Below are 21,181 nucleotides of genomic sequence, written 5' to 3'. Positions count from 1 at the left end.
TTAACTTAAATGTACATTATGTACTTTTATTAAAATATGTTACTCAGTCACTTCCCCACACAACTATGCACAGAAAGACCTCGAGGCAATCATGTACCACAGTTTGGTTTTGTTATGTTGAAAAAATATAAAACACAGCTTCACAATATATATATAAAAAAATGCACTGCCCCAGTTCCCTTTTACAAAGAAATGTACTCCACAGGGAGCCACATAATAGCACCGTGATGAATTACACTCCAATATACATCACATAACAGATAATTATAACAACAATGACAACAACAAACAAAAACAACACAGAAAATTGAGGTTTGATGACATTGCAGAACCACATGGTGGGTGAATGTTGCTAAAATATGGTGTTTCTGAACATGACTCATAATGTCTGGAGACTTGTGTATGGTTATGAATATGTTATTATTGAGTGCATAGATCAATGAATGTATGAGCAGACATGGATGGGACAGTGAGAGCACCACTCACTCCTTCAAAGAGGAATGACAGGAAAACAAAATGTGTAAGTGAGGATGTGGTTGACAGTCAATATGCACTGCTCCTGAAAACACAGTGAATGTATGAGATGACTAAGGTGAACTAAAGAGAGTGAATGAATGTCTGTATAAAAAAAGTGAATGTGTGGATGAAGAACACTGTTGTAGGTAAATCAACTTATAAATATGTGGCACCAGGTAAGTCTTGAATGTAGTTTTCTCCCTGCATGTAAAAAGTGTCCATGGCTCTTTTTCCTATTAAATTATTCTTGTTGTAAATCTCCCGGCATGGTTAACCGTTGTAGCAGACCGGGCCGACTTGGAAACCAAATTTCTGGTTCCCCTTCCCAAAATCAGGCACAGCCACGTCAATGATGGGGAGCGTGTTGGACAGTGGAGCGTCAAATTCCAACACCGTCCTCTCCTGCCCTGAGCGCGTCTGTGGCACAGAAACACATCGAACAATCAGAAAACAAATCTAGGTGTTCACACTCGCACGTACAGTATATCTGTGTTACTCACCTGACACCCGTCATACAGTGCAGTGATGTAATGTGTGTTCTCGTGTGTCAGCTCCTCCCCGTTGGCGCCTCTGAAGCGCAGTGCATGCTCGTGGCTGTGGGTGGCGGCATGCAGCCAGGCGGCAGAGTTGAGGCAGTGGTAGGTGAAGGTCTGCTTGGCTGTCGCACTCAACAGCTGCAGGAAGGTCAACTGGACCACGTGGACTGGAATGTCGTCTGACCCGCTGTAGGTAATCTGGGGGAGAACGCCAGAATCACACACATGTAAAGTATACAGAAGGGTAGCTGCGTACACTGTAAATTGTGCACATTTCATCCTAAATTAAATCAAGTGCAAGAAAACAAACTCTGGATTATCACTACAAATTTGCATTACACCTGGACTCTACCAGATTTTTATAAGGCTAAAATAACAAAGGGAAAGGTACATATGGGTACACCATCCTAGCATCTTAAAGCAGCACAATTTCGATGAACACCTGGGGCATACTGTTTTAGGGACCGAGAGGTTTATGATGCTGTGTGCAGCTTTGTCCTAATCGTGGTCCTTCATGAAAAATCAGGCGATCATTACAATTGTCTACACAATTGTCTACATTTAATAAACGGTATAAAGTGTATTTTTTGGCAAAATTCTGATGTTTCACACAAATCTTCAATGCTGCAGCACAAAAGATCTATACAATCACATCTTAAGATGGACACCCAAAATTAGTGCCATCAATTCAGTATCTGACCAAATGTCTCCTCTTCTGATCCTGAGTTACAGCGTTGAATAAAGGCCAGAAAACATTATGATGTCACAGTGAATTTGACCTTTGACATTTTGGATATAAAATGTCATCACTTCATCATTTTATCCTGTTAGACATTCATGTGAAATTTGGTCATAATTAGTATATGAATTCTTGAGTTATGGCCAAAAACATGTTTAATGAAGACACAATAACCTTGACCTTGGACCACCAAAAAATATAATCAGTACATCCTTAAATCCGAGCAGGTGTTTTTGCCGAATTTGAAGAAATTCCCTCAAGGGATTCCTAAGCTGAAAACATAATGCCTCTGGCCACAGCTGTAGCCAGCACAGACATATAAAACATAAACACAATAAGAAAATATGTTGACCTGCACTAGAGGTATAATGAGAGAATCACCAAAGTCAGTAGACCAACGAAGACCATTAATATTTGTAAAATTTCATGACAACCCATCCAATATTTCGTGAGATATTTCAGTCTAAACTAAAGCGGTGGACTGACCAACAGACCCTCCCTGGAGCCACTTATATATAATGTTATAGTGCCGGTGGCCACAATTTTAAATAATGAAGTAAACATACGTAAAAGTAATCTCTATGAGTTGCCACTTAATTGCAAGTGTTGACATTAAGTAGCTTACACTGCTACATGTAGCTACATGAAATCATGTGAAGACATTGAATATATGTGTAATGTGTACATATGTGTGTATGTTAATACAGGTGATTACGGGTGTTCCAGTACAGACAGTGTGAAGAAAATAAAGTGCTTTTGACTATTAAAGTGTCTAAACATGTTGTACAAGAGTAACCCAAAATACAATTATGAACCAGGAAATGAGCATAATAAGTATAATACTCTGGTTTTTCCAACAATAAAGTTCATGAGGAATGGCTTTGAAATCCCTATATCACTGTTGTAACACCTCTACAACACTGTGTCACACTGTACAAGGTTAAATGCTAATTATGAGTTTTTCTCAACCACTCCAATTATACTGAATATGTTAATCATCGCTGTCACTGTTTGTTAGTTTTGCTGTTAATCTCTGTTTTGTTTGTCTTTATGAGGACATGTTTCTCAAGACTGCAACTCCTGACATAATGTTTAAAAGGGTTTTTTTTAAAGCCCAGAGCGGACCAGCACCTGTTTTCCTCCAGGCAACCACGTTCCTTCCTTTGGAGCAAAATATTTCCGATCTACTCCTCGCCCACAGCCGTCCTCACACAAAACTCCTTGCAAAATTTCCCCAAGACTATTTTGTTTTCTCTTCTGCGGTTATGTAAGCCCTGGGAGAGATCTGGGCTGCAGAGCGACTCGCCATCTTCACATGCAGACTTTCATTAGCCCTCAAAAACATGCTGCCTGTTCTGGTGGGAACTGCCAGCCCTTTGTTTAGTTTTACTTGCCATGATAAGGAGTAGTTTTCATTGCAGTAATTTGTGGCCCTCACCTAACTATCACTTACTAACACTTCTTTTGCTTTTGCAGTGCAGCGAAATGGACGAGAATCTTTAACCTCATTCAATTTAGTTTGTCAGAATACATGACCGAGGGTTGTGGTGGATGGGAACTTTACTCCTACCCCATCAATGCATCATTGTAAGCAAGGAAGTTGGTTCTAAAACAGAAAAAAAATATGTGTGGTCGGCTCATCACTGATATGATCTGGCTGCTGCCAAACTTCTGACTTTAGTTGATCTGATTCATCTCAGTCAAACACTTTGAATATCAGCGTCTGCCAAATGTTTTAGATGCTGCTTTGAAAACTCACTTAATAAAATTCTGAGTGCCTCTGTATAGCTGACAAATGCTGCTAATTAGCATTCAACCAAATACGTCCCACATTTGCAGCAGTGATTAAACTATTTCTCATTTGAAGTCTTGTATTTAAAACACACACTGGTTTACACTCAAGTAAAATCTTCTCACTGTACCTGCCGTCCTTTCCTGAATTTACTGTACCAGGTGCCGGACTTCTCCCCTTTCCAGGCTGCTAACTTCACCTGATGGCAAACAAACAAACAAAAAAATCAGTGTCCAGTTCTGAATCAACACACAGATGACTAGATAATGTTAAATCTCTTTCTGAGAAGCTGTTAAGCTTTTGGCAAAGGCTCCTTTTTGCTTTTAACGGCTGCTCAAAAAATGCAAGTGTGTGTGTTTCTGCATGCAAACTAACCGACTGGAACTTCTTGTCAGGGTACAGACACGTCTCTCCATGTGCAGTGAAGTTACAAAACACCTTGAAGGAGTCTCTATGGCAACCCTGGTTGGGATCTATCCAGTACTCACCTGGCAAGAGAGAGAAAAAAAGGAGAGGAGGACAGAGGGGTCAAAAAACTCAAGGCTAATACTACTGTCAACAACAAAAACAGAGATATAATCGCACAGACGATAACAGATTCAGAGGCAGACACACAGTCAGCTGAGAAGAAATATAGATAAAATGAGTCAACACATGCAGGCAGACAGCTGTGATAAGCAAATGGCTGGAGACACAAACTGATAAAGTACCATCAGGGAGCTGTGGGTGGAGGAACCAAAGCTCCTTGCAGGTGCGCGCAGGGCTGTGGTATGTCCCTAGTGGGTTACGCAGACCGTCCACCTCCACTTTCATAGAGGACAGAGACGCAAACACTTCCTCCATGCCTTGGCCCTGCTTCTCCTTCATCCAACCATCCTGCTCCGCTTGGTCTCTCTGCATCCATTCCTCCTCTCCCCCATCCATCGCCTCCGCCTCCTCCTCCTCTTCAAATGCAGCACCATCCACCAAGGAGTGGGCTCTCCTTCTCCGTCCTCGCTCTGGCAGAGGGGACATCCCAGCTGCTGGCTGTCCCTGTGGAGCAGAGAGGAGCGGAGAGGAGCGGAGAGGAGCAGAGAGGAGAGGACAGGAGAGGCGAGGTGAGGAGAGGAGAGAGGGCAGATACAGGTGTTGGAAAAGTTAAGGAAGCAGCGTAGGAAACAGATGTTTTTTTCTGATAATTTTAAGTTAATGAGAACTGTAAGGTTGTTTAATTAAATTTGTCTAGGTAAAACTTACTGGTGGTCCTGGAGGTCCTGCGGGCCCAGTGTCTCCTCTGGGACCTATTGGACCCTAAATACACACAGAGCAAAGGGATCACTTAAGGGTGGTAGAGGTATGAGGCTAGGATGTAATAGTACGGACTACTTCAGTCTAAAAACACAATGAGCATCATGGTTACCTGGTTTCCTTTAGAGCCCTTTATACCAATGGCACCCTGTGAGAGAGGTAAAGAGTTAAAAAAAATACAGAGGGAAGATGTGTCAGTAATCCTGATGCTAAAAAGGGTGCCTACATTTTTGCATGTTATGTCAAGATTATCTTGTATACTTACAGACAGACCCGTGGGGCCAGGGGGGCCGGGGGGACCTGCTGGACCAACTGGACCCTGATATTAAACACAAACAAAATTGTCAGATCAAGAGAAGAAGTAGATACTACAAAGTCATTGTTTGTGATGACAAACAGAAAAATACAGATTATTGCCAGCTTTATCCTTTAAAGGTGGATTAACCAGCTGGAGCAAAGTCCTAAACTAGGTTGGGTACCCATGCATCCAGTGTGGACACTCAGCAGATTCTACCTGATCCGATAACTGTATTACACGGTAGACTGACAAAATATGCAGAGGACGTTTGACGAAATGTCACTCTGAAGCTGAAGAAGCAGCAGACTGACAGCAACGGGGCAGTTACTTTGGGTATATGGACAGATAATAATCACAAAACCTGTTATCTTTGTGTCACTTCACATTACATCAACGGCAAGTGGGAGCTGACTGAGAAGGTGCTTTGCATGTATGAATGGGACAGCACATTATGCAAAAAGACGCAGAGGCAAAACAGTGTGTTTAATTACCAGTTAGGTGGCGGGAATTAAAATTATTAGTTAGGGCCGGGTCCAGAATTGACTTGGAAATAATTATGAGTAATGGGTTGGTTCTGGTACTGAGCTGTGCAGATGCAGGTGGGTGCGGGTTTGTAAAACTGCACCCGTGCAGGACTCTATGCTGGGGGTCCCCATGGATAAATCTAATCGGGGTGTATGTACCTCAATAAAAATTAACTTTCCGTAAAGTATCTGAAACCTCTGATAAAATGAGGTGGTGTCATCATACCGAATTTATAAGTTACCACAACATTCACTAGCTATTTGCTGTGTGTCAAACTGATGTTCTTGGTTTTGTTAACTTAATTAATCTGAATGTTGCTTAGGAACACACACCACATAAGCATAAGCAAGGTTCTGTACTGCATGTTCATGCATGGTGTTACAATCTTTGAATCAAATAATAATGTTTACAGTAATTACAATGTTAATAGCAACCTAAAAAGTTTCACCTGAAAAGCTTTGACAATATCTCAGTTGCTTTATGTTAGCTAACTCATGCTAGTCAGGTTAGCCCAGTCTATATACTGTAGTCAGAGCTGGAAGAAAAACTATGCATAGACATTGTTCAACCCACAGAAGGTAACATATCTGGTAACAGCAACATGATATAATATCCTAACTATTAGCTGTCACGACTTTGTAATAAAATAGGAGCAATACAGATCCATTACCTTTTAATTTCATTAACTTAATGACCACATGCTTACGTTTGAGTGCCTTGATTTTTACAGCAAGAATTACGGCCCATAAACCACTTCAGTGTTATTGGGTGTCTTCACATTAATGTAATTAAAGAAATTCTATTTCATGTGTTTCCTCCTCTACAGAAAAAACATTCTGACTCATGAATATAAAACCATGCCGTGTATCAAACTGTATCAAATTCTGCCCACAGCTGCAAACTTAACATAATGACAGAACCCACAAACCAACCTAGTTCCAGGGTTTTGTGTACATGTTTGTGTATATTTTCAGCACCTCATCTCCTTTCGGACCTGGCAGTCCCTGGTTTCCTGGCAGCCCTCTGTCTCCCTTCTCCCCGATGTCTCCTGGCGGCCCTATCAGACCTATTAGACCGCCGTGACCCTGCGCAGATGTCACAAACAAGCTCAAGGTCAAAGTTAGGTCATGGTCAGAGTGAGTGTTTATGTGCGTTAAGTATGTACGTACCTTGTCTCCCTTCTTGCCATGGTCTCCCTTTAGACCTGGTAATCCTGGTGGACCCTGAGGAGATGAACTTATGATGAGGTCACATGCAGGTTGAAATGTAGCAGGTGCATAAAAAACTTATTTAGTTATCACTCTGACAGAAAATATCTGATAGTAAAGGATCATCCTGCAACAGCTCTACTATTTTAACAGCTTAGAATGTAAAATCAGTATTTTTCTTTTCATACTCTCTTTTAACTCTCAGTGAAATACTTTTCTTTTCTCATTTGAGAGGTTTTTTTTTATGTTTGATGAGTCATCTTACCATGGGACCTGGTGGTCCTGTCTGGCCAGGTGGTCCATTTAAACCTTGCTCACCCTGTGCAAAAGACACAAATAATGTCATCTCCTTATTTTCTATGCTCCACTGCAACTGATTTCATTCTTCGCTCTCTGACTTACTGCAGGGCCAGGGATCCCTCTTAAGCCTTGGGGGCCAGGCTTCCCAGGATGTCCCTGGGCACCTACAGGCCCTGTCTTCCCTATAGGACCCTCCAAACCGGGTGCACCCTGAAACAAATGGAGAGCAGGGTGACCCTCAGAAGCTGTAAGCATTTAGATGTTATTATTCAAAGAGTTGTTCTGAACTCTCACCTTTGTTCCTTTCAAGCCTGCCTTTCCTTCCTTGCCTGGTTTCCCCAAATGGCCCTGAAGAACAACATTTTAAAACATTTTAACCTGAATCTGTCACACAGATGCACAAACACACACACACTGTGAGAATGCATTAAGAAAAATACCCTCAATATCCCAACAGGAGAAGAGGGTTTAATCTTTTACTTAACAAAAAAACACACAAACCCTTCGTCCTGGAGGTCCAGATGGTCCAGGTTCCCCTGTTGCTCCTGGTGGTCCCTGAGAAATGTAAAGAAACTATTACATGGCCAGTCGCTGCACTGTATGGTGTCAGCATCTTTTTATTATATAAATTAATGAACATCATGAACATTATGGTGTATGATGCAGAAGGGAGAAGCTCACAGATTTCCCAGGATCTCCTGTGTCTCCTTTAGTTCCAGGCAGACCGTCCACCCCCTGATGAGGAAAGAAAACCAGTGGGCAGAGGAAAACTACACTTCGTTTGCACCAGAAAATAAAGTTGAGGATGTTTTCATGGCAACATGAAAGTTTTTAATTTAGAAAACTTGTATTACTAGAGATGTGATGCTGATGTTGACACAGTGATACAACATATTGAAGAAAATTAATAAAACTGCCAGGCAGTTTCACAAAAAGAAATACTAAAATCAAAACCTCCTCTCTAAAACTTTTCAAAAAATTTTTTTTGTTGTATATACAAAGTGATGTGCAAATATTGACCTCAGATGTTTTTTTAATTTAAAAGTTTCACTCATTCTACATTTCCTTCTACCATTGTCCAATCTTAAAATTCTTAAAAGAAGAAGAAGAAGAAGAAGGAGAGAAAGAGGAAGATGACAAGAAAGAGCAGGTACTCACATTGGGTCCCGCCTCCCCCTGCTGTCCGAGGTCCCCGGTGAGACCAGGAGGACCCTGAGAAGAGAGACAGTTTGAGCTAGTACAGTATTTATGTCTTTTTGGGCTGATTATTTCACTCAAACTAGAATTGCCGCCCCGCAGTTGTATGCCTCCACGCACCAGTCAAGTTTCTCTGACAGTTTACATCCATGTCTGTGAACACATGGATGCTTCACACACATCTTTTCCCCAGCAACACAGATCTATACAATCAGTGCACTTTCATGGTGGACACCGAAGATTAGTGTCACCAATTTAGCGTCCGACTAAATGTCTCCCTTTCTGTTCCTGATATGTAATGTTGAGTGATGGCCAGTTACATGATGTATGCAGAACATTATGATGCCACAGTGAAGTTGACCTTTGACCTTTGGATATAGAACGTCACCTCTTCATCATTATATCCAGACATTTGTGTTTTTTAAATTTTGTCATAATTAGCGTAAGAATTCTTAAGTTATGGCCAAAAACATGTTTTGTAAGATCACAGTGACCTTTGACTTCAATCAACAAATTCCAATTCGTTTATTCTTCAGTCAAAGTGAACGTTTGAGCTAAATTTGAAGAAATTCCATTAAGGTTCATCGTTGAGTCCAAGGGGACATTTCTGCTAAATTTAAAAAAAAAATTCCATGTAGGTGTTCTTCAGATATCGTGTTCAATTGACCCTTGACCATTAAAATCTATTCAGTTTATTGTTGAGTCGAAGTGGATGCTTTAGCCAAATCTGAAGAAATTCCCTTGAGCCTTTCTTGAGATATCGCATTTAAGAGAATGGGACCGATGTATGGACGGACAGACAACCCGAAAACACAATACCTGTGACTACGGCTATAGTTGGCGCGGAGGCATAAAAACACTGCCACAGAGCCTCCATAATATCTAAGAAATGCTGACAATGCACTGTGCCTTTGGATAATGTTCATGGAATTGAAGAGGAAGATGCAGTATACCAACAAAATGTACTCATTCAGCTTACTTGTCCATTTTCCTACTTGTTTGTGTAAGAAAAATAAACTTTATTTTGATTTGAAATCCATAGATCCTTCTGCTATTATCTGTATTTATATTAAAATGAATATAAAAATAATACTGTACAATTATTAACCACCCAACTGTATGAATTTCATTTGTCGAAAGCCAAGATGGCAGTTATTGGGATCTGCTAAGCTACTTAGCTTTAGCACAAACTAAGCAAGTTATTTTCATTCTTGGATTTTGCCACAATGTCATTCAGTTACGTGGTATACTGAGCTGTCAGTTCAATGAAATGGATTTTTCTTTTATAGATAACAGCTCTGGGGGAAAAAAAAAGTAAATTTAATTTCAGCCTTAGCTGAGACAACCTGGAGCTGCTCAACAGCCAACTTTCACCTTATGTAGCTCTCTGTCTTTGGCTGTTTATCTCTCTGTGGTAAAGAGTGCAGTAACAGCAGCTCACAGAGGCCAAAGATTACCAAAGCAGATTTCAGTATCTGCAGTTTGCCTCAGTTTTTAGCTCAGTTTCGTAGCTAATTCAAATTCAAAAAGCTGTTACGGGGTTGATACATTATTATGGTATAATATTGTTTATAGCCTATAGTAAAAACAGATGTCAGAATATCATAATCAGGTCTTAACTTGATTTTAACTTAACTTAAATATGTAGTTACTGTGTTAAGCCCCTCCAGGGAGGTAAAAACTGTATCTAAGTGTACTGTATAGTATAATGTAGGTTAAAAGTGTATTACAGAGCTTTGTGTTGCATTGTGTTGTACACTACAGTGCGGTATTGAAGAGTGGTTTTACTTACAGAGTTGCCTTTAGCACCATCCTCTCCTGTGGTGCCCCTGGCACCTGGAGGACCAGCTGCTCCTGGAGGGCCCGTATCTCCCTTCTCCCCCTGGTCTCCTTTTTCTCCCTAAAGTAGTAAAGGAGCAGAGTGAGAGATTAAGAGGGCTGGAGCAGAGGAGCAGAGCGAGAAAAGCTTAAAAACTGCAGATGGTGGGAGCTAGTTTGAAGACGTCTTTGATCAAGAGAGCAAACTCACTGGCCTTCCTGGAACACCAACTGCTCCAGGGTCACCTGCCTCACCATCCTCCCCCTGAGAGACAAAGACATTTTGTGTAACGCATCCAGAAAGAGACAATATGCATGCAGGAGGTGTAACTGTCTGTTTATTTACCTTCTCTCCAACAATACCTGGCTGTCCTATCATCCCAACTCGACCAGTTGGACCCTGCACAACACAAAGGGGAGATCAGTATTTTCCAAATTCAAAACAACTGCCTGACCATATGAGGATGCATGAACATAAGTGAGACTTACCAGTCCCCCAATAGGTCCTTGAGGACCAGTGGGGCCTTGTTGACCAGGTGGACCCTAAAACCAGGTGTGTAACAAGGAAGAATTAATAATAATTAGTTCATTAATTTGTGTAAATGAAGAATAATGTGATGTAAGTAAGGAACATGTCTTTAAACAGGATATGAGCTCACCATTAGCCCCACATGTCCACTCTCACCCTTCTCTCCTGGTAGCCCAGGCATGCCCTGAGAAAACACACACACAGGATTAGAGGATTAAACCACAGAGAGCCAAGTTCACTCCATCTATTAAGAAGACATCACTTTATCAATCTGCACCATGACTGCTGTGCAAATCTCACCTGTAATCCTATTGGTCCTCTAGAACCCTTGAAGCCACGGAGTCCTTCATCTCCTTTTGGACCGTACATGCCCTGCTGGCCCCGGGGCCCCCGCAGTCCATCTACACCCTGGTACACAGAGCAGCAGAGTGAGGAGTGAGTTTCTTCATGACTTTTAAATGATTAAACGCTCCATGAAATGTTTTATTTAACTCCCTATTCCCTATGATGTCATTTCTGCTGAAATGGGTTGCGCCAGACAATAAACAGTAAAGGATCAACACAAAGTACTAATGTTTTATCAATTATGAATAATTATGATTTGATAGGACTGGCAGAAAAAAATGTGTGATGTTTTTATAGATTGGACTTTTTGGTTACACTTACTAGTGCAGCTAAAGGTCACATTTTGAGGAATAGGCTAATTTGCTTTCTTGCCGAGGGTTAGATAAGAAGACTGATACCATTCTCATGTCTGTCAGGTAAAAATGAAGCTACAGCCAGCAGCATAGCTTAACACCGACTCTGGCATGACGTTTAAGAGGGTAACGGGTGCATTCACACGTGTGGTTTGTTTTCATGTTTGCTTTCAGTGAGCAGCTGTTAAGAGCTGCGTCCCACATCTCTGATGAAAAGAGAAATGGACTGAGATGCAACAAGGTGGAAATGCTTTACAGAGAAAAACAGGCATCTTTCTAGGAAGTACTCTGTGAGGTACCAGTGATTTTTGTCATTAATATTTGGAGGAGCTGGTGTGCTGTATGAAAAAACAAACAACAACAAAACCCCACTGATATCAGCATCAAATTATTAATTTAAAGATCAGTAGTTTCACAAGTAGCACATCCAATCCCTGATATCCCGCATGTGATCAATCTCACTTCATTGCTCTATTTGCAAATAAACACATAGCTACATCGCTTTTGTTTCTAAAGACCAAATGTGTTGTTTTAAAACTGGCAGGAGGTAAATGCACACTCCAGTGCCAATTTATTAGTTTGCCTCAAGGGGAAAGACTGCAGGAGAATGTGGATAGCTTCGAGGAGAGATTCCCCAACACGGGGGAGCAATACATGGCTCTAATATCCCCATCACTGTGCCCTCCAACTATGCAAAGGATTACTTCAATCGCAAAGGAAGTCATTCCATCATGCTGCAAGCTGTTATGGATCACCTCTCTCAGTGAGTAACACGTACACGCACCGTCACGTCAGCTGAGAGGCGGTCCTTCAGTGTGGCCCAGGACACATAAGCAATCACACTGCACGAATGTGGTTTAAGTGACTAGATCTCAAGACACATTGGGTGCATTCATATCTGTATTCAGAGCTGTCCACTTTTGATCTGATTGCACAGAATGCATGTTAATATCAGGTGTAAACAGGGCCAAACAGAACCTCTGTTTTCTTTTAATATGTAGAAGAACCTAAGTGTAAAAACATGGTTCTGTGGGGGGTTGTGTGGAGGCCTATTTCTTGGGCAACAACAGTGATTTCCTGGAGTTTCTGCAGGGTGCCTGGCTACCTCATAGCTCCCCCTCAAATCAACGTATTGTACTTTTTACACTTTGATCTTTGTTCAGATTAAACAACTGAGATCTAAGGTGTTAATAAGTGGGTTTTCCAGCTTCATATTTAACAGGCAGACATGAGGGAGATGTTAATACACTCCTCTGACTTTCAACAAAGAGCAAATGAGCATAGTTGTTAAAAAAGAGCAAAAAAAATTTATTTTGTGATTTATTTATGTGTCAAAGACAAAAAATTATACCAGAGTTTTAAAAGCCAGAGCGAGTGAAAAATACTGCATCCAACTAGGTTTCCTCAATGTAAGAAATGTTGACTTGTCATACTTTAGGGATTTACAAACTTTTCATTATATTTATGTTACAGTGCCCTTTGAGGTTTTTCAGTTTTTTAAGACACGGAACAAACGTAAACAGAATACAAAGAAAAGAGCAGACTCACCGGAAGTCCTGGCTGACCAACTACACCTTGAGTGCCAGTGGGACCTGGAGGACCCTGTGGAGACAGAGAGAGAGACGTTCAGACACGATCAGATCTGTCCTGGTTATGGAGTACAATCAACGTTGATGTGAAGCTCCAGACTCACTGCTTCCCCTTTGTCTCCTTTGCTGCCTTTCTGCCCTGATTCTCCCTGCTCTCCCTGTTAACACACAGCGAGACAGAGAGAGGACACATACGTTATCACCGCGGTACAAACAAACACTCACTTTGCTTCATGGACTCGCAAAAACACACAGTTCACCTTATCCCCATCGTCTCCTGGAGGTCCTGTAGGGCCCGTAGCCCCAGGCATCCCTACAGGTCCTTGTTCTCCATCCTGACCCGCTGGTCCGATCGGACCTTTCTCTCCCTGGAACACAAACACATTCGACATGTGTTTTTCTGCATACAAGCTAAATATACAAACACAGATGTTAAAGAACAACTGATCCAAATGGATATTTTCTTTGACGTTTTCTTTCTATTAAAACTGATTATGAACTTCTACTTCATGTGCTGAAAGTGTAAAAGAGTGTCAGTGAACTGTGGTGTGACTGAAAATGAAATACATCTAAATTGAACACATAATAAAAAAACACTAAATACAGTAAACAAGAAAAAAGGAGATGTAATTACAGGCTCGCCCTTCTCTCCCATTGGTCCAGGTCCTCCGATTGATCCGGCCCGACCAGGCTGTCCGATGGCACCTGCTGATCCCGGAGGGCCCCTCTCACCTGTCGACCCCTACAAAACAAGACAAAACAAGGTGGGCACTTAAAACTACTGATGTAAAAAAAAGGCTAAAATGATGGATGCAACAAAACTCCGTCATAACAATGTTTGATACCGGTATAAATTATAAAACATCATAAAATAGTGGGGAAAAAAGTTGATTATTTATGTGAATTTGTTGCTGTATTCCATGGGAATCAATTTGTGATGGTCTCAGCGGTTTTGTGTAAAATATTGCACTGAAAGCATATGCAGCTGGAGAAATATGCTTTCATTTCACAAACAAAAAACAGATTTTGGAAGGCATCCTGAACATGAACTGTAGTTACACAAAAAGAGATGTACTGTAACTCACTATGGCTCCTGGTGATCCAGGAGGTCCAGACCCTCCTTTCAGCCCAGGTGGTCCCTGGAAAGATCACACACAATATTCACTATGTAGTTTCTATCATTTATAATATAAATGATTTGCAATGAGTTTGGTGTATTTGTGTGTGTGTGTGTGTGTATGTGTGTTTCTGTGTGCTTTACCATAATTCCAGGGGCTCCTCTGCTCCCCCTGAACCCTTTCAGTCCTGGAGGACCATTCTTTCCAAATGTCCCTGGTAAACCTGGATCACCCTGAGAAGCAACAACAATACCAACAACAACTTAAAAAAACATTGCGCAATCAAAACACAAACGATAACTCTATTATAAGATGATGATGATCAGTGTTCATGTGTGAGTGACTGTGTGGACCCACTTTTCCTCCTTCCTTCCCAGCCGCCCCAGGTAAACCATGCTCTCCAGGTACACCTGGTGCTCCTGGGTGACCTCGGTCCCCTGTTGGACCAGATTCACCTGATTTTCCCTGAAACACACACAAGTGATTGGGTCAGTTACACCAATACAGACATGACGCACAGCGTAGGAGGTGGTAGGATGTTACATGACAGGACGGAGTCACATAGTTAAGCTCACCTGTGGCCCCACAACACCTGATGGTCCTGGAGGTCCCGTCTTCCCTTGGAAGCCCTGCAGTCACAGAAAAAGATGAGTAGAAAACATATTCTGGTGTGTGTGTGTCTGTGTGTTAAAGACCATTTCTGAAAGACACGATGCAGTAACTGCTGACCTCTAATGAACTCTCATGAAATTTGACCTCACTCACCGGTTCTCCTCTTTGACCTGGGTGACCTGGAAGTCCATCCTTCCCAGCAGGACCCTACAAACACACACATGCATGCATGTACACACAACCACACACACACATACGCCAAGGTGAGAAATTAATGGGAGCTCAGGATAAAATCTGACCTTCACCCTGCCAGCATTTTATTCATGAAGCTATCAAATATTCAAGTATAACTGCCGGCATATATTTTTTTCTTCACAGTGTCTTCTCATTGAGAATTGCTTTTGTCAGAAAATGACACAGTGCAACACCTGAAGCACGCAGCTTGAACCACAACACAATACCACCTACCATTCGAGCCACAACATAAAAGAACAAGAATTACTGTCTTGGGGTTGTTTGCCTCCACCAACCAGTCAAGTTGCAGTTTACATCCATATCTGTCCAGACTTATGTAGCCATGACAGTAGACAATGCTTCAAATATGGATGTTGCTGCAAAGGAGCTACAAATTCTAAGACATGGACACTTAAAGGGAAATTTCGGTTTATTTCAACCCGTCTCCTATCGTCCTAAATTTCTTTCAAGTCACTAGTGACATAGAAATAATAGTTAGCATGTTAGCTGTTAGCCTAGATACAGCCGTAGCGTCAGACCTGTTAAAACGTAATTGAACGGGCATCCTTTCAAGTGCAAAGTTAGTCTCCTAAACAAGCTTTTTCTCCACAAAGACCGCCTCATATCGTTAGGATAAATGTCAGAGAACATATAGAAAACGACATGTAAACGTGTTGTCTTACCTTACCAGTGTGCTGCCATGTTTGTTGTTTACCATTTAGCTAAGGCTGCAACCGGTCCCATTCCTTGCAACAGAGGTATTCCTCTTCTGTGGGCATTGGGGCACAGCATTCACAGGTAACGTTACACCACCGAGCTCCAGAGCTAAAGCCTTCCAGCAGCCATTCCTCCTCTGTCGTCCTCTAACGTTACCTGTTGTGCCTCTCTCTCTCTCCTCCTCCATTCTTCCATTTCACGAAGCTCTTCGTCAGTGTATTCTGGCTCAAATAAATAAGGGCGGCCATCGCCTCTCGATGTGGAAAGCCTATATACTAACATTCCACATTTAGGTGGTCTTCAGAGTTGTTGTCTTACCTTATGTGTGTTTACCATTTGCCTCTGCTTCCCAAAGCGCGGCCGAAATATCGCGAGAACAAGCAGCGATCTCATACCGTGCCTGAAATATCGCGAGAACAAGCCGCAGCAGCTGCAAGGCAGAACCGGACAGTAGCCTGAAAGGTTCATTCATTTATTTCATGAAAGATTTATAGAATAATGGCTGACTTTTTGCCAGACTTTGACTTTGTGGAGGAGGAATTTGATTTTGCAGAGTTTGATGGCCGCCCTTATTTATTTGAGCCAGAATACACTGACGAAGAGCTTCGTGAAATTTAATGGAGGAGGAGAGAGAGAGAGAGGCGCAACAGGTAGAGGACGACAGAGGAGGAATGGCTGCTGGAAGGCTTTAGCTCTGGAGATTGGTGGTGTAACGTTACCTGTGAATGCTGTACCCCAGTGCCCACAGAAGAAGAATACCTCTGTTGCAAGGAATGGGACTGGTTGCAGCCTTAGCTAAATGGTAAACAACAAACATGGCACCACACCGGTAAGGTAAGACAACACGTTTACATGTCGTTTTCTATATGTTCTCTGACATTTATCCTAACGATATGAGGCGGTCTTTGTGGAGAAAAAGCTTGTTTAGTGGACTAACTTTGCACTTGAAAGGATGCCCGTTCAATTAAATTTTAACAGGTCTGATGCTACGGCTGTATCTAGGCTAACGGCTAACATGCTAACTATTATTTCTATGTCACTAGTGACTTGAAACAAATTTAGGACGATAGGAGACGGGTTGAAATAAACCGAAATTTCCCTTTAACACACATCTTCAACACAGCAGTAGAGAAGATCTATGCAATTAGTACAGTTTCAGGGTGGACACCAAAGATTAGTGTCACCAGTTCAGTAGCTGACCAAATGTCAGAGATATGATGTTGAATAACGACCAGAAAATTTATGAAACATTATGATGTCACAGTGAAGTTGACCTTTGACCTTTTGGATATAAAATGTCATCTCTTCATCATAGTAGACATTTGTTTGAAATTTTGTCAGAGTGAGTGTATGAATTTATGAGTTATAGCCAAAAACATGTTTTCTGCGATCACAGTGACCTTTGACCACCAATTTTTTTTATCAATTCATCGTTGAGTCCAGGCAGACGTCTGTGCCAAATTTGAGGAAATTCCCTCAAGGTGTTCTTGAGATAGTGTATGGGACATACGGAAAAATCAGATTGTTGCTTAGAGGTCAAACCCACCAGTTTGTTAAGGTTTGGGATTGTTGCAGAATTTATTTTGGAAGACTGTATTTTTCACTGTAAAAGCTTGTAGATGAGTTTTCTTGTTTTAGCTATTTTCTGTTTATAACGTTGAGATTTTTGACAGAACTGGACTTGCTCTGCTCCTAGACTCACAAGTCAGTCTTTAGACGCTTTGCTTAACTAAAGACTGATGGCTTTCTCCCTGATTTTGTGTTTAGATGGGCGGATACAACTTCAGAGATTTAAAAAACTCCCTACGTTGCAGAACCAATAGTAAATCCGTAGGGCGGTCCTTCGGTGGCTCGCTGAACTCTTGTGCTCGTAAACATAGTCCGACTAGAAACACGTGCAGCGGTACAAAATGGCTCAAGTCGCTGTAAGTCCTTCATTTCCACAATCTTGTGGACTGAGCACACGTTTGATAAAATGGAGTTAAATCACTCGGCATCAATTTTCAAGCTCTCTGTGTGTTTGTTTCCTTGCGGACGAGAAAAGGGGGAGCGCACATTTCCGGGAGGGTGTGTCCTTTTAAAAAATGCAGGAGGCGTTGCTTTGTTGCCGGCCATTTTCGCCAGTGTGTTAAACACTTTAGAAAGGAGTGTCCCCAGACTATCAGCAGGCGGAGATCTCTGACTGTCTGGTGGCGAAACTACTCTACTCCTATCTTTACTAAAAATGATTAACAACAATCTTTAAGGAGGCAATAATATAGAAAGGAAGCAATCAAAGATGGATTTGCTGGTGGAAAGAGTATAGTGCAGCTGAGTTGAGTTTTTAGCAGCAGAAGTATTCCTATTTAAATGAGAAATGATCCATAGCTGTACAATATATAAGTGTTTATTTGCTAATATGTCATGCAAATGTACTATTGTATACTTAAATGATTTGTCCAATAAAAGATAGGATTAGATGGAGCAGAGTGGAGTAAGTCTTTCTTCTGACACACAGTTACAGATAAAGATTATGATAAATGAATCAATTTTATTGTTTGTGTTATGCCACAACTCACAGCTGATCCTTTAGGTCCTGCCTCTCCATTCCTTCCTTGTGGCCCTTGAGGTCCCTAAAAACATAACCAGCCATTATAACAGGCGATCAATCAAGTGATCAATCAATTCATAACATATGCTAACAGTGTTTTTCTCACCCTTTCTCCAGGAGAGCCGGGAGGTCCATCATGTCCTGAGGCGCCCTATGAGACAGTGAGAGTGAGGAACATGGAGGCAGTGATGGGTAGAAACTGGTGAAGCACAGCTAATAGTGTTAAGTGTGTTCAACCATTAACAATGACTGACGGGGTGTTAGTATTGGCTGAGAGAGAGGAGAGTCAGCTGACCTTTTCTCCAGGTTTCCCTGTTGGCCCTTTTGCCCCTCTGCCACCTCGTGCACCCTGCCGTAGAAGAAACATGTGTGAGACCAAACCCAGGACGGCCATGAACTTTGACTGACCTGAGCCAGAAGGTGTGGTTCGAACAGATCTCAGTTCAGTAGGTAGTGACTCACTGTACAGTGAACTTTCAGGGACTGGTTAGGTTAATGGTTCAGTAAACACGATGTTGACTCAGAGACCTGGTTTTAAGTTGTGTTTCCATTCATATATTTCACAAAAAGAAATATGAGATCAAAGTGAATGCAGCAAATAAAATGCCCCAGCACTTGTCAAATCCTTTGGTGAGCATGTCATTTCCTAATTTCTGGTAGATTGTAGCATTCCATCGCTGTTTTCCATCTAACACTGCTGTGATGTTTTTTTTCGCAGATGAGATCGAGTAGTACTTTGGTCTTATCATTGATCCACACACACCTGTTGTTGCTACTACCAGACATGATTACGTATGTCATGGGATTATCTGGGAAGACGCCAACAGCGGACACAGTTGGTCCATCATGTGACTTAAAGCTATAGTGCTTAACTTCTACAGGTCCGTAAATGTCTGTTTCACCCAAGCCACTACTCGAGGAGATGACACAATGCTGATTAAGCTGATCAGCTCCTCTAACATCTCGCTGTATTTTTCAATATATACGACCGGCGACATTCCCGCGCTGGCGCACAGGAAATGCTTCCTCACAACAAGAAGGGAGGGGGAGGAAGAGCGGAGAGTGTCATAGCAAGAGGTAGAGCGCAGGTAGAAGGAGAAAGCAACATGGCCGAGACACGGTTCAGAAGTGGATCCTACCACAAAGGCAAGTGTTACTCTATGTACGGTGTGTGGTGACTGGCAAGTGTTACTCTGTGTACACGGTGTGTGGCGAGTGTTACTCTGTGTACATGGAAGTGCCGCCGGCTTATTAGTTGTAATAACGCATTATCTGCTGGGAGGCGACAGAAGTTACGCACTATAGCTTTAAATGTTTGCTTTGTCAGAAATTATTCGGCAAATGGGTTTCCATATTCCGTGTAGCGCATCGGCTCTTTTTCGACGAAGGCAAAAACCACCTCAGGTGAGCGTAAAAACTTTTTTGTGAAACTGAGGGCATTTATTGAATTTTACAGTTTCCACACAGATATACTAAAATGATCAGGATGCAAAAGTATATCATAACATCTGTGTCAAAACTCTCACACATCTCGTGCAGTATACCGAGTCTTACGCTCAGTACTTCACATGCATGCATTTTGCGCTAAAACTTCAAGTTGAATTAAAAGTGAAACTCATCCATGCGCTCTTCAACCCCAGACTCCAACACTAAGGTGAGGTCAGAGAGAGGGCAGGACTCTCTATTCCCAGTCACCTGACTCATCTGGTTTCTAAATTACACTGTGCCAATTCTCTCAGGAGCTGAATTCAATTTATTTTTGGCACGTTACTTTCTTTCTGAAAATATCTTACTGTCCGTGCAATTCATTACCTACTGAACGAGGGAATGTTTTGAGACACAGCACTCACATTTGGACCCCTCTGGCCTGCACCTCCTGGCTGTCCTGCAGGACCCTGGATAACACCACAGAAGATAGGACGTTAATACAAATGTCTGATTTCACGACACAAGATCATCATGATCTTAAACCCTCTACTCACTTTCTTCCCTTTCTCTCCTGGAGCTCCCACTGCACCAGGAAATCCATCAGAGCCCTGGGAAACAAGAGGTGCACACATTCACTTTGTATAAATTATATCAACTATACCTTTAACTTCACATAAATTTCATCAATCATTGATTCATTTATTTGTTTCACCTTCGGCCCCTGTCGACCTGGATATCCTGGCAGCCCAGGAACTCCCAGCTTCCCCTAGAAAGAGAGACATTGTGGCTCTTTACTCACATTCCACAAGTTTTTGTACAAGTTCAAGAACTTTTAATACAAGTTTAAGAATATTTAATGATATTTTTATCAATGTTGAGCTTTGTACCTTCTCTCCAGGAGCACCAGCAGAGCCAGCGTCTCCTTGAGGACCCATCTGTCCTTTGGGCCCCTCAGGCCCGTCTTCTCCTCGGCCACCAGGAACTCCATTGTCTCCAAGATCCCCTTTTGCTCCCATCTCCCCTTTGGCCCCTGGGAAACCATCCTCTCCCTGCAGACAGAATAAATTGGAAGAGATAGAAAGACAGACAGAAAGTCCAGTTCGACAGACAACAGAAAATTAGACAGTGAAAAAGCAGCAGGCATACTGTAGTTAATATGTTGGGGTATTGTGAAATTTTCAGACAGCAAAACATCCTGAATGGGCACAGACTGAATCACTTATCTGTCTCTCTCTCACCTTTTCGCCTTTGCTTCCCTTTAATCCTCTGATTCCATCTGCTCCCTGTCAAACAGGAGAGAAAAAACAAACAGGAAGTCAACAAGAAAACAGAAAACACATGATATTTTATCTCTGGCTGTTCTGAACATCTTCATGAGGTGGAGAGCATATCAAATTGCTAGCATGATTTGCAGTCAACCTCAGTGTTGGCGAAAAACCATGATCTGCTT

General features: G+C 41.9%; 1 protein-coding gene across 1 annotated transcript in view; it reads right to left on the bottom strand.

The window, feature by feature from the left end:
• Positions 1-21,181, bottom strand: part of LOC117254645 (uncharacterized) — a 55,171-nt gene continuing 33,990 nt past the window's right edge. Inside the window, exons 28-66 of the mRNA XM_078166142.1 lie at positions 20,970-21,014; positions 20,619-20,780; positions 20,444-20,497; positions 20,286-20,339; positions 20,154-20,198; positions 18,599-18,652; positions 18,410-18,454; positions 18,272-18,325; positions 14,916-14,969; positions 14,726-14,779; positions 14,508-14,615; positions 14,294-14,383; positions 14,118-14,171; positions 13,667-13,774; positions 13,293-13,400; positions 13,137-13,190; positions 12,992-13,045; positions 11,046-11,153; positions 10,876-10,929; positions 10,706-10,759; positions 10,563-10,616; positions 10,428-10,481; positions 10,191-10,298; positions 8,360-8,413; positions 7,883-7,936; positions 7,703-7,756; positions 7,496-7,549; positions 7,304-7,411; positions 7,167-7,220; positions 6,863-6,916; positions 6,671-6,778; positions 5,136-5,189; positions 4,983-5,018; positions 4,820-4,873; positions 4,294-4,615; positions 3,959-4,071; positions 3,714-3,782; positions 1,017-1,250; positions 1-933 (exon numbers count right to left, since the gene is read on the bottom strand). Coding sequence (XP_078022268.1) covers positions 787-933; positions 1,017-1,250; positions 3,714-3,782; positions 3,959-4,071; positions 4,294-4,615; positions 4,820-4,873; positions 4,983-5,018; positions 5,136-5,189; positions 6,671-6,778; positions 6,863-6,916; positions 7,167-7,220; positions 7,304-7,411; positions 7,496-7,549; positions 7,703-7,756; positions 7,883-7,936; positions 8,360-8,413; positions 10,191-10,298; positions 10,428-10,481; positions 10,563-10,616; positions 10,706-10,759; positions 10,876-10,929; positions 11,046-11,153; positions 12,992-13,045; positions 13,137-13,190; positions 13,293-13,400; positions 13,667-13,774; positions 14,118-14,171; positions 14,294-14,383; positions 14,508-14,615; positions 14,726-14,779; positions 14,916-14,969; positions 18,272-18,325; positions 18,410-18,454; positions 18,599-18,652; positions 20,154-20,198; positions 20,286-20,339; positions 20,444-20,497; positions 20,619-20,780; positions 20,970-21,014 — 3,198 coding nt within the window. The 3' untranslated portion in view covers positions 1-786. The remainder of the gene's footprint in view (positions 934-1,016; positions 1,251-3,713; positions 3,783-3,958; positions 4,072-4,293; positions 4,616-4,819; positions 4,874-4,982; positions 5,019-5,135; positions 5,190-6,670; positions 6,779-6,862; positions 6,917-7,166; positions 7,221-7,303; positions 7,412-7,495; positions 7,550-7,702; positions 7,757-7,882; positions 7,937-8,359; positions 8,414-10,190; positions 10,299-10,427; positions 10,482-10,562; positions 10,617-10,705; positions 10,760-10,875; positions 10,930-11,045; positions 11,154-12,991; positions 13,046-13,136; positions 13,191-13,292; positions 13,401-13,666; positions 13,775-14,117; positions 14,172-14,293; positions 14,384-14,507; positions 14,616-14,725; positions 14,780-14,915; positions 14,970-18,271; positions 18,326-18,409; positions 18,455-18,598; positions 18,653-20,153; positions 20,199-20,285; positions 20,340-20,443; positions 20,498-20,618; positions 20,781-20,969; positions 21,015-21,181) is intronic.

Source organism: Epinephelus lanceolatus, chromosome 3, assembly GCF_041903045.1.
Source record: "Epinephelus lanceolatus isolate andai-2023 chromosome 3, ASM4190304v1, whole genome shotgun sequence".
In the NCBI taxonomy this organism is placed as follows: Eukaryota; Metazoa; Chordata; class Actinopteri; order Perciformes; family Serranidae; genus Epinephelus; species Epinephelus lanceolatus.
This window is presented reverse-complemented; position numbering and strand designations above follow the sequence as displayed.